This window comes from Centroberyx affinis, unplaced genomic scaffold, assembly GCF_046629955.1.
Source record: "Centroberyx affinis isolate AG114_WGS23_722 - 3 ecotype Tasmania unplaced genomic scaffold, CSIRO-AGI_Caff_v1 ptg001444l_1, whole genome shotgun sequence".
Classification (NCBI taxonomy): Eukaryota; Metazoa; Chordata; class Actinopteri; order Beryciformes; family Berycidae; genus Centroberyx; species Centroberyx affinis.
In genome coordinates this window covers 46265-60924 of record NW_027279918.1, presented here as the reverse complement: position 1 = coordinate 60924, position 14660 = coordinate 46265, and the positions used below count along the sequence as shown (strand labels likewise).

At 38.1% G+C, this 14660-nt stretch overlaps 1 protein-coding gene across 1 annotated transcript in view; it reads right to left on the bottom strand.

The window, feature by feature from the left end:
- Positions 1 to 7666: 7666 nt before the first annotated feature.
- Positions 7667 to 14660, bottom strand: part of LOC139650129 (dual specificity calcium/calmodulin-dependent 3',5'-cyclic nucleotide phosphodiesterase 1C-like) — a 43611-nt gene continuing 36617 nt past the window's right edge. Inside the window, exons 14-16 of the mRNA XM_071526687.1 lie at positions 11593 to 11916; positions 10534 to 10602; positions 7667 to 7755 (exon numbers count right to left, since the gene is read on the bottom strand). Coding sequence (XP_071382788.1) covers positions 7667 to 7755; positions 10534 to 10602; positions 11593 to 11916 — 482 coding nt within the window. The remainder of the gene's footprint in view (positions 7756 to 10533; positions 10603 to 11592; positions 11917 to 14660) is intronic.

Here is a 14660-nt window from a genome sequence, read left to right as displayed (position 1 = left end):
GCTGCAGCCTCCTGGCTTTCCCCCTGGCATCGATGGGCCGCACCTCTGCGACCTTTGACCTCAGCAGCCGGTAGGAGTTGGCACAGTAGCTGGGTCTCTTGTAGTAATGAATCAGATGACGGCCCTCCTCAGAATCTGGAAGAGACAGAGAAACAACTTCAGTCTTTTATCATAATCTGTTCTTTTATTGTTGGACCTTGTTTAGTTTCAGATTTAGTCGATAAGGTGCTGTACATGTTTTATGTTCATGATTAAATGCTTAAAATTGGGTTCACAATTGGATATTGCACCATTGACAACTTTCAGTTTATAACCCATATTTCAAACTGTTAATATTAGTTCCCCATATACTTCAGTTAGTTATAGAAACAGACTTGAAATTGACATCATCCCAGTAAAGACACGGAGCCGTCATCTGAGCCCTTTGAGTGCAGGTTTATTGTCACAACAGTGCAATAAATAACGGAGCTTCAGAACCAACATGACCACATGGCAAACATAGTTATCCCATGGTGTGTGAATGTTTGTGTGTGTATGATCTTATCCAGAAACAAACAAACAAAAAAACAAAAGTGATAATGCCAATGTGATTTCACTGAATTCACAATTTACCAAAACAGTGGATTCAGTGCTTCAGCTTTAGATACTGTTCAGGCTTGCTATAAAATCAAGCCATCGTATGGCTTCAAGAGACAAGAACTAGAAAAAAATATGGCTTTGAAACAAAAATAAGACGCTGAATATGGTGAACACTGAACTTTGATCTGGGGCTGAATTTTGAACATGGGAGGTTGACACCAGTAAGTGGTGCTGTTGTCTGATGAGTCTTAGTCCAGGCCTCAGACCAGCCTGGTGTATGTGGAGTATTCCCAAAGAAAAACACTGATGGAAGAGGATATATAATACGGAAGCGTAATGCTTGAGAAAAAAAAAAATTGCTCTGTTTTTCTGAATTAACGAGATAACTATCTCAGAATTCTGAGAAAAGTTTTCATGGAAAAAAAAAAAATTCTGCTCTGTTTTTCTGACATAATTTGACATGTAACATGTAACTAATACCTTAGATACCTTACCTGTATTGACCCCATACTTGAAATCATATAGCACTGTTGGAGGGTCAGGCTGATTAACAGCAGCAACTGTAAGCTACTTCATGCAGGTGAGAGCTTCTCGCAGGATTTTGAGGTATCTCGTTAATTCAGAAAAACAGAGCAATTTTTTTTTTCTCAAGTGAATGCATTACGCTTCCGTATGTATAGACTAAGAGGATAGAGCAGGACACATTTAGCATACGCATATGGTGTGTGTATGTGTATGTGCATGTCTACGGCTGCTTTACTACAGGAACATAAAATGTGTAGCACAGTGTGGAAGCATGGATCTCATGGAAAGTCATGGGTCAAATGTTCCAGTTCCTGACAGACAGTGTTCCCCACAGGCTGCATTTGCGGTCCGGCTAAACTAGGCTTTTTGTGTTTTTTTTTGTTTTTTCTGTTCCCTAACCCTAACCCTGTGTAAAAGCAGTCTATAGCCCTATTCGCATGGGACTAGTATTATGTAGGGAGTCTGGGGACATCAAATAATCCCCCGAGCTCTGCGTTTTGTTAAATGCCTTCACATTAAACTACCAGTAAAGTCAAGATTTCACAGCTCATCACTTCAGCAAAGTAAAACTTGACGTTTGCACTGAAAATGCATTCAAAAGCTTCCTCTATAATCATAATAATAATAATACATTTTATTTGTATTGCGCTTTTCTAAATACTCAAAAACGCTTTACATAGTAAACAAGATACAGAAAAAACAGTAACACAGTAAGGGTACATTCATTTAGTTAGTTAATGCTTAATAAGCATTAACTAACCCTTAATTAACAGTTAACTAATGTGTCTGGTAATCATTTACTAATGGTGTTCATGTTAGCTAGGGTATTAATATATATATTATTTAATAGTTTATAAAGATGACTATTAAATAATGTATAAATGAATACCTTAGTTAACATGAACACCATTAGTAAATGATTACCAGACACATTAGTTAACACATTAGTTAACTGCTAATTAAGGGTTAGTTAATGCTTATTAAGCATTAGCTAACCCTTAATTAATGTACTCTTATTGTAAAGTGTTACCCAAAAAACACATGAATGACAATATGAAAATGACAGTGAATAAAACGGTTTAAATATGAATAAATTATGGCAAATAGAACAATTGAGAGAGGCTAGAGAGAAGGACCAGAAAATTTAAAGACCATGGATTCCACAACTGCCTCCATCTCACAGCTGTTACCAATCACTGGGCGTCCATAGGTAATATCAGTACTGTGCGAATAGGGCTTAAATGACTGTCTCTGTATCTACCAGAGGTGGGGACTCGAGTCACATGACTTGGACTCGAGACAGTTTTAATTGCTTGAGACTTGACTTGGGTTCTGGTGACTTGGGACTTGACTCTGACTTGTACTTTGATGACTTGAAAAGGTTTCTAAAGTCTTGACTTGAGATCTTGTGTTTGTGTAAATTACTTGGATTGAAAGTCTGAATTTGTATGGAATGATTGGATTTATTGAAGTCAAAACTGATTCTAGAAATCAAACTGATGATGCTCTTACCAAGTTTTTATCCTATTAAAACCATATTGCATTGAAAAGTCCTAGATATTTAGTTTTCTTTAAGATATTAAATTGATACTGGACTCTTGATTTGTTCTGACTTGACTTGCTGTTCTACATTTAGACTTGAGACTTGACATTAATGACTTGGACTTGACTTGGAATTGACTTGGTAATCTACATGTAGACTTGATAACTTGACTTGAGACTTGTGAGCAAAGTTGACTTGCTCACACCTCTGGTATCTACACATACTAAAGATTTGTGTGTGTGTGTGTGTGCGTGTGTGTGTTTGCTAAAGTTGAAGTCCATCTTGAGTCTATGGAGCCTACTGTGACTGGTGGGTACAAGGTCAATGCTGAATTTGAAGAACAAAATAAATGTGGCATGGTCTGAAACAAACAAACCATCAAAAACGCAGACCCTTGTCCCTCATTATCATATACAAATCCAAAAACAATTGACATCGCCAAATCAGAAAAAGGGACACTGGTCACACAGGATCAACAATCACTAAACACTGATCAGCCAATTAGCATCAAGCTAGATGTCAGGGAGGCTTGTGTGCTAGCAGGATAGAGACAAATCCAGACAGAAAGTCATTTATCTACACAATTTAAGGCATTAAATTCTTCAGAGCAAAACAGGACAACAGAATATGAAACATCTACAGATCTACTCTTGAGATTTTGTTTCTGAAGTCTGTCATTTTCTATCTCTGGTCAAGGCCACAGGGAATTTCTACACAGTGTCTCAGGAGGCCATTTTGGATCATTCAAAAGAAGAACTCCTTATATCGATTCATATTTTTTTTCCTCTATAACAGCCTTTACCTTCTACTTCTTTTACAGATGTGTGTATAAATTATGTTTGAAAATCAACAGACAACAACAAAAAAAACAACAACAACAAAAAAAATACCGTTCAAGCATGCTGGTAAGTACAATAGCAAAACAATATTCACAACTGCAGTGCTGAATTTTTTTCCCAAGGTTTCCATACCTGACAGTTGTTAGGGTTTTGTTAAGTTGTTCAGTAAAATTGTGTACATTATGTTTGACCATAAGCTAGATCTTTAAAACAGGCAAGGCAAAGATGAAATGGAGGCATAGATGCAGAAGCAATTAAAACCTTTTTTTTTTTTTTTTTTTATCTAAGTAAGAAATGGAAGAAAAGTAATTAAAAGATTCTGACAAAGTACCTTCAGGTGGACTGCAGTTGAACAAGTTCAAAATTTAGATTTTATGCAATTTTCTGGAAAAGAAATTAAAAACATACAACTGATCTTAACAACCAAAAGGTTCAATTTGCTCTCGATATTTACAGCAACTTAAAAAGAACGAGACAATAATGGAAAGTCAAAGCTAATGAATGCATTCACGAGCCAATCCTCTGTTAACATTGATGATTTTAACACACACACACACATAGGACACATCTGATTATTATCAGAACCATAAATACAGTAACTAGTCTTTTGGAGTTCTGGACATTAACAAAATCATTTTTTTGGTAACTATTTTACTTGAAATGCGTTGTTAGGCATCATGAGTACATTATAAGCATATTGTGAGTGTATAAGCACTATTCTTGGATTATAATCACTTCAGAAAATTAAATACAGTATAATACATTATGAATCTAGTATTATCAGGTCCTGAGATTGTTCTTCGCTATACAGTGTCACCAGAAAGTATTCAGATTTTGCCAATTGAGTAATAGAACATCAAGTTCTGATTATCATGATTTTAACACACTCACAAAAGTGCTAATAAAGTTCTTATGTTGCCTTATGAATAATATTTCAAATAAAGTATTGATCATGTTCTATCCCAGTATGTAAATAGACCGGGTTTCAAGTAGGGTCATAACGCTCTCATGTTGCTATTCTCTTCTCTTACTTGTACAAATACGGTTTCAGAAAGGGTTTCATTCCCTGACCACAGCTGTATAAAAACAGTATGTAAACCTGCAATGAAGTTTGATTTTCTTTGTACATTTTATTTATTAATTTCATTGTTCGTTTAAAGCAATAATCCACGTAGTTTTAAAGGGATAGCTTGGTATTCTCATGGATGCTTACACCGGCTTAGAAGGTAGTGCGTCTCTGAGAAAAAATAGTTCCTATCCAAATAGAACATAACTATTGGCAGAAAGCTCAGTTTTTTTTGTTTTTTTGTTTTTTTTTTGGTAACACTTTACAATAAAAGTACATTAATTAAGGGTTAGTTAATGCTTAATAAAGATTATGTTTAAAGCTCCCTCTGATTGGAATGATCTACCTGTAAATATTCGGTCCATATCATCTTTCCACCTGTTCAAAAATACCCTGTCTTCTTATTATGGGATCAGTTGTACATGTCCATAATAACACCTCTATAATTATTTTATTTTATAATTATAATTATTATAATTATTTTGTATTATAACTTTATTACTTAATGCTATCACTGACATTAATACCTTAATACTTTAATATTTTTCTATAATCTATGAACAAATTATCCATTTTTCATGCTCTGCTTGGAGTATGATCTCCTGATTTTGTATGTCTTATTATTTGATATTTATTGGTTTTTTTTGTTTTTTTTTCTTGTCTTGTTAAATGTTTTGTCTAATTATGTTTATATTGTATTTTTGTCGTTAAGGACCCACTTGAAAACGAGATAGTACATCTCAAAGGGTTATTCCTAATAAAGAATTTCAACATTAGTTAATGCTTAATAAGCATGAACTAACCCTTAATTAACAGTTAACTAATGTGTCTGGTAATAATTTACTAACGGTGTTCATGTTAACTAAGGTATTAATTTATACATTATTTAATAGTTTATAAAGATGACTATTAAATAATGTATAAATTAATACCTTAGTTAACATGAACACCATTAGTAAAAAATTAAGGGTTAATTAAGGGTTAGTTCATGCTTATTAAGCATGAACTAACCCTTAATTAATGTACCCTTATTGTAAAGTGTTACCAATTTTTTCAAGATAACATACTGACACCGGTATGATTACACTATGAGCATTGTGTTTTGCAAAACGTTTATCATAGTTTTCAAAGACTGTTGCGTATGCCCCTAGGTTTCTACTGCAGTAGAGTAGGAGGGGGCAGGCGGCTAGCGAAGTTCTGGTTTCTACTAAGAGGGATCATGACGGAAAACATGTTATTTGGGCCCAGGGTTCAAAATACTGAACTATCCCTTTAACATCAGGGTTATTTGGCACTTGACCGGCATGAAAACCAGAATATAAACTACTCACCAAGATCAGATGCAGCTGGACGAGTTTGTAGCAGATTCAGATTTTTACTTCCCATTCATTTGAATGAGGCCATGGGAATAGCCTGAAAACTGACATTTAACACATTTGAACAGATTCAACAACAGATCTCACTTTTAAGACAATAAAGCAATCTTGGGTCTTTCGTCATTTTGTATTTCTATTCTTGCTTTACACTGGAATTAGTATTTAAAAATAAAAGTAGATCTGGGTCCCAAACTGGAACTATCTCTCCTAAATGGTATCCCTCCGCTGCGTTGTCCTCTATCAATAAAAATGCTATTTGGCAAAATTATGTTCTAAAACCCACAGTCAATTGAAAATCATAGTAGCAGGATCTGTTGTTGAATCTGTTCACTAACGTGTTCAATGTTTTCAGTCTATTTTTGTGGCCTCATTCAAATGAATGGGAAGTAAAAATCCGACCACTACAAACACATCCAGCTGCATCCGATCTTGGTGAGTAGTTTATATTCTGTTTTTTCAGAAAAATCAAGTGTTGAATAACCCCCCATGTTAAAACTAAGTGGAATATTGCTTTAAAGAGCTGCTAATAATAAAATAATTGCATTAGTCTGGGTTTCAGTGGAGAGTTTTAGTGTCCCATGATGGTCTAAATGCAGTTTCAGAGGCTTTTTCACTCTCACGAGAATAAAACTCTGCGAGGAACACTGAATACTTGAATGCTTGGAAATTTTAAGATGTGTAATATTGGCACAAAATATTCGCTGTCACAGCTTCAATCCAAAAATATCAATATCTAACACGGGTTTTGTGCCCTTGTCAACCATTGGGAAAGCAGCTCTGCTCTAGATTGAATTCAAACCATAAAAATGTGTGCTGAGCGTTGGAGCAACAGTGCAACTTTGTTGCAAACTGAAATATGATTTTAAAGGGTACACAGCTTGAACAATCTTCCATCATACAACACAGATTCTATACAATAGACACTATTTAGAATTGGAAAAAGTAGCAACTCATTCACTGATTCAGTAATCCATTCTTTCATTCATTCATTCTTTCCTTACAAACAGCTACGTTGTTATTAAATGTTTGATTGTAAATAATCCTAATAAAATGAAAAAAAAAAATCAATTCTACATTCATGAGAAGTTGTTTACATTAGATCTCAGCACATGATTCTTGTCACATACATACCAGACCTGGGTCTGTCTTATGTCCATGTCTTAATACTTGGTTTCTGAAGACCTCCCCTCTGGGTTGAGAAGGGCGGGCCAGCATTATAACCCAGCCTGACCTGGGGGGAATTAGGGGGCGTGGGGACACCCATAGGCTCTCAGGGCCAGGCTGGGCCCTGCCCTGACCACCAGACAGGTACCTGCACTAGTCCTGGGCGTCACTTTCCACCTCAGGACATGGCAGAAGTTGTGGCAGTTAAGAGAGGAAACGAGGCTGCAAATCAAACGCACCCCAATGATAACATCAGTCAACCACACATACTTCAGGGATGGACTTGATTCGTCAGCTTAAAGGTTTTGGGTGCTTTACAAGCGGTCACAGTGGGGACCCATGGCATTAAGAATTCATAAACATCCATTTTAGGCAATGATTCAAAAATAGAAAAAAAGGAAAATGGAAAAACCACAGTGCAACTCCAGTGAATAAAGGGAGAGAGATGAACCCAAATGACATGGAAATCCAAATGTCCACCAGATGGCAATCTAGACCAATAATAAGAGCAGAGCTAGAGAGAGAAGCGCCTCCTCATGTAATGGAGTGTTTGTTGAGGGAAATGAAGAAGAGGTTAGTCTGTGTCAGGCATGGAGGCAGCAGCTGCTGTTAGGGACACAGGAGGCTTGTCATGATCGCTTCGGTCCTCGTCCTCCTCTGAATCTGTTGGAGAAGAGGGAATATGGCACACTTTAAACTGTCTAAATACATCACCCTGCCTACAAGCTGACCTGTATTGCACTGGCCACATTACCATTCTCCTGCTCTTATTAGTGCAAATATGGATAATTTTATTCTAAAATGCTGTATAAGCTTTGTGGAAAAAGAATCGCTCCCCAACATTTGTTAATCAATATTTCAAAATATAGATCATTTGCAATCCTCAAAATGTATCTAGTTGGCAATGAAATGTGTTTAGATAACTAACAGACTCAACAACATGAGATTTATGAGTTTTACATGTCAGAAATGCATTTTTAAGAATAGGAATCAAGATTTTTTTCAAATTGCGGACTTCTCATTTTGGAACATATGGAAGAGGATTAGGGCCACATGTGAAAAATGTATCTGAGTTCTGAGATTAAAGTCATAATTCTGAGAATAAAATCATAATTCTGAGAATAAAGTCAGAATCTCAGAATTATGACTTTGAAGAATTCTGAGAATAAAACCATAATTCTGAGATTAATCTCAGAATAAAGTCAGAACTCTGAGAATAAAGTCAGAACTCTGAGTTTAATCTCAGAATTCTGACTTTATTCTCAGAATTCTGACTTTAAACTCAGAACTCAAATACATTTTTCACATGTGGCCCTTATCCTCTTCCGTAGGAGCAAACGTCTTCCAAATGTGTCATTTACACAGAGAAGTAACCTTAGAGGCCAATGAAGAGCCAGGAGAGCTCACCCAATCTTTGATGCTGACGGAAAATCCGTAAAGGAATATTTACGGCCAGTGCAGCACAAGTCCAGCTAGTTATTATGAAAGGAAGAAGAGCGTTGTTGTTATGGCACAGCCACTCTTGAGTTTGATGGGAAAGTAAAAACAGATCCATGAGGGCAGTGAATAGAAATCCATGCAGGCTGCTTTGGGTTTTGCTACATGAGGGAAAAGTGAAGGTTATTGGAGAATTACTGGTATGGCAGCAGGGGGGGAGACTGTGTCCTCAGAAACAATCACAAGTTAGCAACTCCAGATTCACTAAGATTGCGTTGCGAGCTAAGAGCGCAGAGTTTTTACCAAATTCTGTAAGAACTTCATGCAAATCAAGTTGTGGTGCAAAGAAGTCTTCAAAAAGAACCAAATGGCCCCTTCATCACCAATTGACTAATCCACCAAGGCTGGGCACCCTTGCCCCCTAAAGCCCCTTTATAATTGGAGTGCTCTCTGATCTGATCCTGAAACAGTGTCAGACCCCCCCCCAGTCTGTTTGATGGCCATGTCTAGCCTAAGAAGATCAGACTTGCAGCAATGGTATCAGCCCTTTTGAATGGCCAAACTCTTTGCACAAAGTCTTTATGCCTCCTTTCAAGGGATCTTATATGTGCTGCAACAATTTAGAGGAGTTGGCCTTGGCTTCAAATAAATATTATGTGGGAAAAATTATGAGATTTACACATAGTTTGCATATGCATGACCATGACAGGCACAAAGAAGCAGTTTTTTTTTTTTACCAGCACAGTTAGTCAAGCTTTCCACTCTTTGCACACTCTTTGTGAGTGAATAGCCTGGCATTCTGATTTGGTCATTTTGCTGACATAGCGCACGCTCTTCCCTGCGCAAACCTTTAGTGAGTCTGGGCCTCTACGATCTCTGAACCCATCGTCTATCGGTCTGAAGACGATTAGACTCTGGGGGCGACGGACAATATTTCTGGGTTTCCGGTGTAGCCAGCGGACATCCGGGCCAAGACTTCCTCTGCCGTGTGCCGGTTATTGTTTACAGTCCCATTAGCAACTTGAGACGCGAGAATGGAGTTGGAGTTGAGAGACGACGTCTCATATGCAGATATCTGTTTATAGAGATTAGCCGAAATGTTGTCTGGACCTAAAACACCTACAAAAAGTAGCGATGTTTGTGTATTGTACTCAACTCCAACTCCATTCTCGTGTCTCAAGTTGCTAATCGGACTGTAAACAATGACCGGCGCACGGAAGAGGAAGTCTTGGCCCGGATGTCCGCTGGCTCCACCGGAAACCCCGAAATATTGGCCGTCGCCCCTAGAGTCTAATCGTCGTCAGACCGATAGACGATGGGTTCCGAGATTGGGGCCTCTATATTTTCACTTATTGGCAGCAGTGATTGGTCTGGATAGAGATAATCTTGATGGAGTTACCGAGGGCACAAAGCGTGTGGCCGAGTGGGGCTCTTTGAGAATGCTGTGATTGACTGTGACAGAAAACATAGATTTGTGAGGGATAAAGCCTGTGGTGTAAGGGGACAAAAACAGGGATGACAAAAGTCATCTCTTAGGATCGGAAGCTGCTGTGAGAAGCACTGTCACCATGGCAACAGGAGGGAGGGAGGGACTCGAGAGAGGAGAGATGAGGGAGGGATGAAGGAGAAAAAGGATTTGTGAGGGAGGAGAGCAGGTGAAGGTTGCTTGATGAAAGGCGTTTGTGTACGAGACACAGTGAACTAGCACACATTGCCAGGAGGATTCATAGTGGCTTTGCTTTTCAAAACCTTGGTGATGAAAAGGAGTCTGTCAGTGGATTCTAGCACTATGCGGAGATGAAGCGCACCACTATAATATTGTCAAGCATTGCCAAAAAGGTGGCCACCAAATCTACTTGTAATGTGCAAATACTTCATTTATTTTGCGAATAGTCCGAAATTCATCAAAAATGTCTTTTAAAAGAGATCCACCGATTAGTTCCCATGTCAATGTGTGCTAGTTGTCCAGTCTGTGGCGTTAGAGTACAGTGAATCCTGGTTTACCTTCAGATGAGGTCTCAGTCTCACTCTCATCATCAGTGATGTGGGAGTCTAACTCCTCAGCAACTTCTCCTGAGAGTCAAACAAAACTACGTCACCAAAAAAAACAGGACCTCCAGAAAACAAAACCCAAGCAGGAAGCACAAATAAAAAATAAAAAAAAACACTTACCTGGCATTGGAAATCCTTCAGTATGTGACATGTATATAAACCATTACTTTGAGGTCGGTCAGTAGATATAAACCCATATATTCAAGTGGTATTCAAGTGTCTTCACTTTTAGTGTTTTATTTTTGTATTGAGGAAATTCTCTGATACCGAGATTCTATTTCATCCTGGTTCTGGCCCCATATCTGATACCAATGTTTGTCTCTAGTTTTCAACCAAATTGAAACCAAAATTAACACATTCAACATTCAGTGACTTTCCTGGGTATGTCTGCTATATGAATACTGTTTATCTTGTAGTGCAGGGTAATCCCACCTAAACACACTTTACCATTTTATAGTCTGATGGTAATTACTATCAAACTGATGTCAGTTATATGACGACAGGGACCTTTAAGGAGAAATATGCCTTTCCAAAAGTGTAACTCATTTGACTCATTTGTAGCTTGCCTTATGGTGATCACCGACTTCATGTCATAGTTTACCCTCCTTTTTATTATCATCACTCATCTTGACTGATATCATTTTTATCAATATCTGTGGATGTATATAGTGTAAACCTTCCCCTTTAAAAAAAAAAAATGAATAGTGATAGTTTTTAGAATTGCATATATTCTGGTTTAGGAAAAAGAAAATCCACTATGAACAAATTCCTTTTCTTGGGCCATGTGCGTTTCACACCAGTTGAGGGCGCTCATTAACAATAAACCCACCAGAGAAGCAGTATGAGCACAGGGACATTACACTGGATGTGCAACAGATAAATTATAGATCCCATGTGTGTAATGCTGGAAACTTGATTCTTATTTCCTTCATTTTGATTATTATTTTCATTGCATAATAAGATTTGTACCTCAGTAAAGCCTACTAAATGAATAGTTGGTGGGCTACATACCATTCTGAACCTGCTGCTTGTCTGTGTGGTTCTCAGGCTCCTTGGTGTCAGTGTGCTTTGGGCCTGGTTCCAACATGGAGCCTGCAGCCCCTCCTGGATCCTTGTCTCCTTCCTCCTCTTTGGGCTGCTCCTCCACTTGCTCCTTCTTGCCCTCCTCCGCCTCCTCCTCTCCCTCCTCCCCGTCTGTCTTCTTGTCCTGCGCCTGCGTCTCTTCCCGTCCCGTTTTGTCGTTGTCGTCCGTCGTCCCTGAACCTTTCTCCTCTTTCCTCTCCTTCTCCTCCTGGCCGGCCTCGTCTGTCTCTTTCTTGCCGTTCTCCTCCAGGTCTGGCGGGAGAACACATACACATCAGTCACAAACACACACACACACACATGCACATATGCAAATGAAGACATACCCCGTTTGGGCTGATTGTTAGCAGCAATAGGCTTGGGAGTCAATATTCTCTATGGGTCGAATACTACAGGTATGTAAGAGGCAAATTATACATTGGTCCAAAATCACCAACATCATCAACTTATCCTTTAAAAGAGCTGTGACCATCACCACTGTTATATGTCAGTTATATAACGTGAGCAACATGAGGCAACCAACAGACATCCAAAGAGGAAACAGTCCTAGATCATCAGTCCCAAAAACTGTAGAATTATTTAATGTGGTGAGGAGAACTGTAAAATCATGACAACCTGGTAGGGCTGAACGATATTGAAAAAATATCTAATTGTGATTATTTTGACTGATATTGCAATTGCGATATGATTTGCGATATTAGAGGGAATGATAATTCTTATCATTATTCTCATTTTCATTGAAAAACGTATTAAAATGATTATGATGTGATTTTTGCGGGGATCTGTACCAAACAAAGATGTTTTCTTAAGTCTGTAGAATATGATGTGTAGGCCAGGACATCTCTGCAGCACCACAATATTTCATTTAAAATGGTATTTTGACACACATTTCGCCTTTAACAAATATTGCGCCTCCTGCGATTTGAAAATTGCAGTAGGCCATATTGTGATTTTGATAAAATTTTGATTAATTGTTCAGCCCTACAACCTGGCAAACAAGTCTGCAACAAAGAACTTGAATGGAAGTTCTGTGGTCTACACCCTTTGTAGACTGGTAGAAAGGGATATGGACAAAACTTTTTAAAGAACAACAAAATAATCCAAGAGGTTACAAAATACACCCTAACCTCACCAAAGATGAAAATGAGACACGGAAATCCTTACTGTCTAGAGATGATTTGGTGATCAAAATCCAGAGAAAGGCGGAGCTGTGGTGGTGCAACACATCTCTCAGTATAGATGAGACATTTTGTCTCAGTTGTAAATGGTTAAAACGGAGTCATTCCTATGGTCCCAGGGTCTTATGTTCCCAGGGTCCTATGTTCCCAGGGTTCTATGTTCCCCAGATTTATATGGCACATAATGGGAACATGACAAAGGGTCCTATGTTCCCAGGGTCCTATGTTCCCCAGTTCTAGGGTTAGGGTTAGGGTTAGGGTTAGTAGGGTTAGGGTTAGGGTTAGAGACCTTCAAAATCAAATAAAATGATAACCATTGGTTTTGTTGTGTTTATATAGCTGTTTTGAAGCCTTGTTCCAATAAAAAAACTGGATAATATTTATGAAATATTTTAACTTGAAACAAGTCAAATTTGACCCGAACACAATAGGAGGGTTAATGCGTGTTAACGGAATAGTGAACTGGGGAACATAGGACCCTGGGAACATAGGACCTTGGGAACATAGGACCCTGGGAACATAGGACCCTGGGAACATAGCTACGCTCCCGTTAAAACCCTCCCATCTTTTTTGAACGATACATCAGATGTCCTACAGCAAATAAGACTACTAACCCCGATAAATGAGACAGACCTACTGGTGACACTTGATATGTATTTACACCAATATAACCTATGAACTAGACCTTGCAGCCCTGAAGAAACACTGAGATGGAAGAGAGGACTGTTTCACATCAACAGAGGCTACATTAACTGTAGCGGATTTAGTCTTGAAGAAAAATAATTTAATGTTTGAATCCAGCTACTTTTTGCAGCTACAGGGGCCAGGGCACAGTCATGGGGTCAGCAATGGCTCCCAGTTGGCAAATTTATTCATGGGGAATTTGAAGAAGGACGATGCTGCACTGTTTTGTGCAGTACATTAAGCATTGGGGAAGATATAGTGATGATGTCCTTCTGATATGGTCTGGTTCAGAATTTGTCACTTATTTAAATACCCGTTTGGACCAATATACATACATACACACATGAACACATGTGTGTATGTACCCTGCCAGGACCCCCCATACTCCAATAGCTGACACTTCTGAATATCAATTACAAACCATTTATTTATTTATTTATTTATTTTTCATTCTTCCCTTATTATTACCTATTTATTATTCATTCTTCAATATATGTATTATTATTATTTTTTTCTCTTCTCTCCCATACACACACAATAAACACGCGCTCCATAACAGATCTTCCCTAAAACACCAATTTAAATCGCAGTAACTGCATGATGTCACTATCATTATAATTATTATGACTGTTTCATCCTTGTTTGTTTTGTTTTATTTTGTTTTGTTTTATATATGCACCATGTCAAGTGCAGTACGTCACCCTGTTGTTGTTTATTCATTGTCTGCCCTTGTGTATTTGATCCCCGTTTCAATCATTGTTGTATCTGTAAAGTCACTACTGTTTTGTTTTTGCACCAATTAAAAAAATAAATAAATAAATAAAAAAAATTAAATAAATACCCGTTTGGAGTCAATCATGTTCACCTGTAATTTTAGCAGGGAGCAAATTGCCTACTTGAATGTTTTATGTAAAAATCCAGTCATCTTAGCCTAAATCACAATGTGGGGCAGCAGCAGAAAAGAGAATCCCACCTCCTCTAATTAAGATGCTGTAGGTTCATCCTTTTTTTCTCAAATTAAATTCTGGTGTATGGACACTGGTGGAAAATCTCCTCCACACAAAGTGACAAATCGAAACTTAAAGCCCCAATCCACAATCACTGTTGAGAACAGGTCTCTTGTGGCTGAGCAAG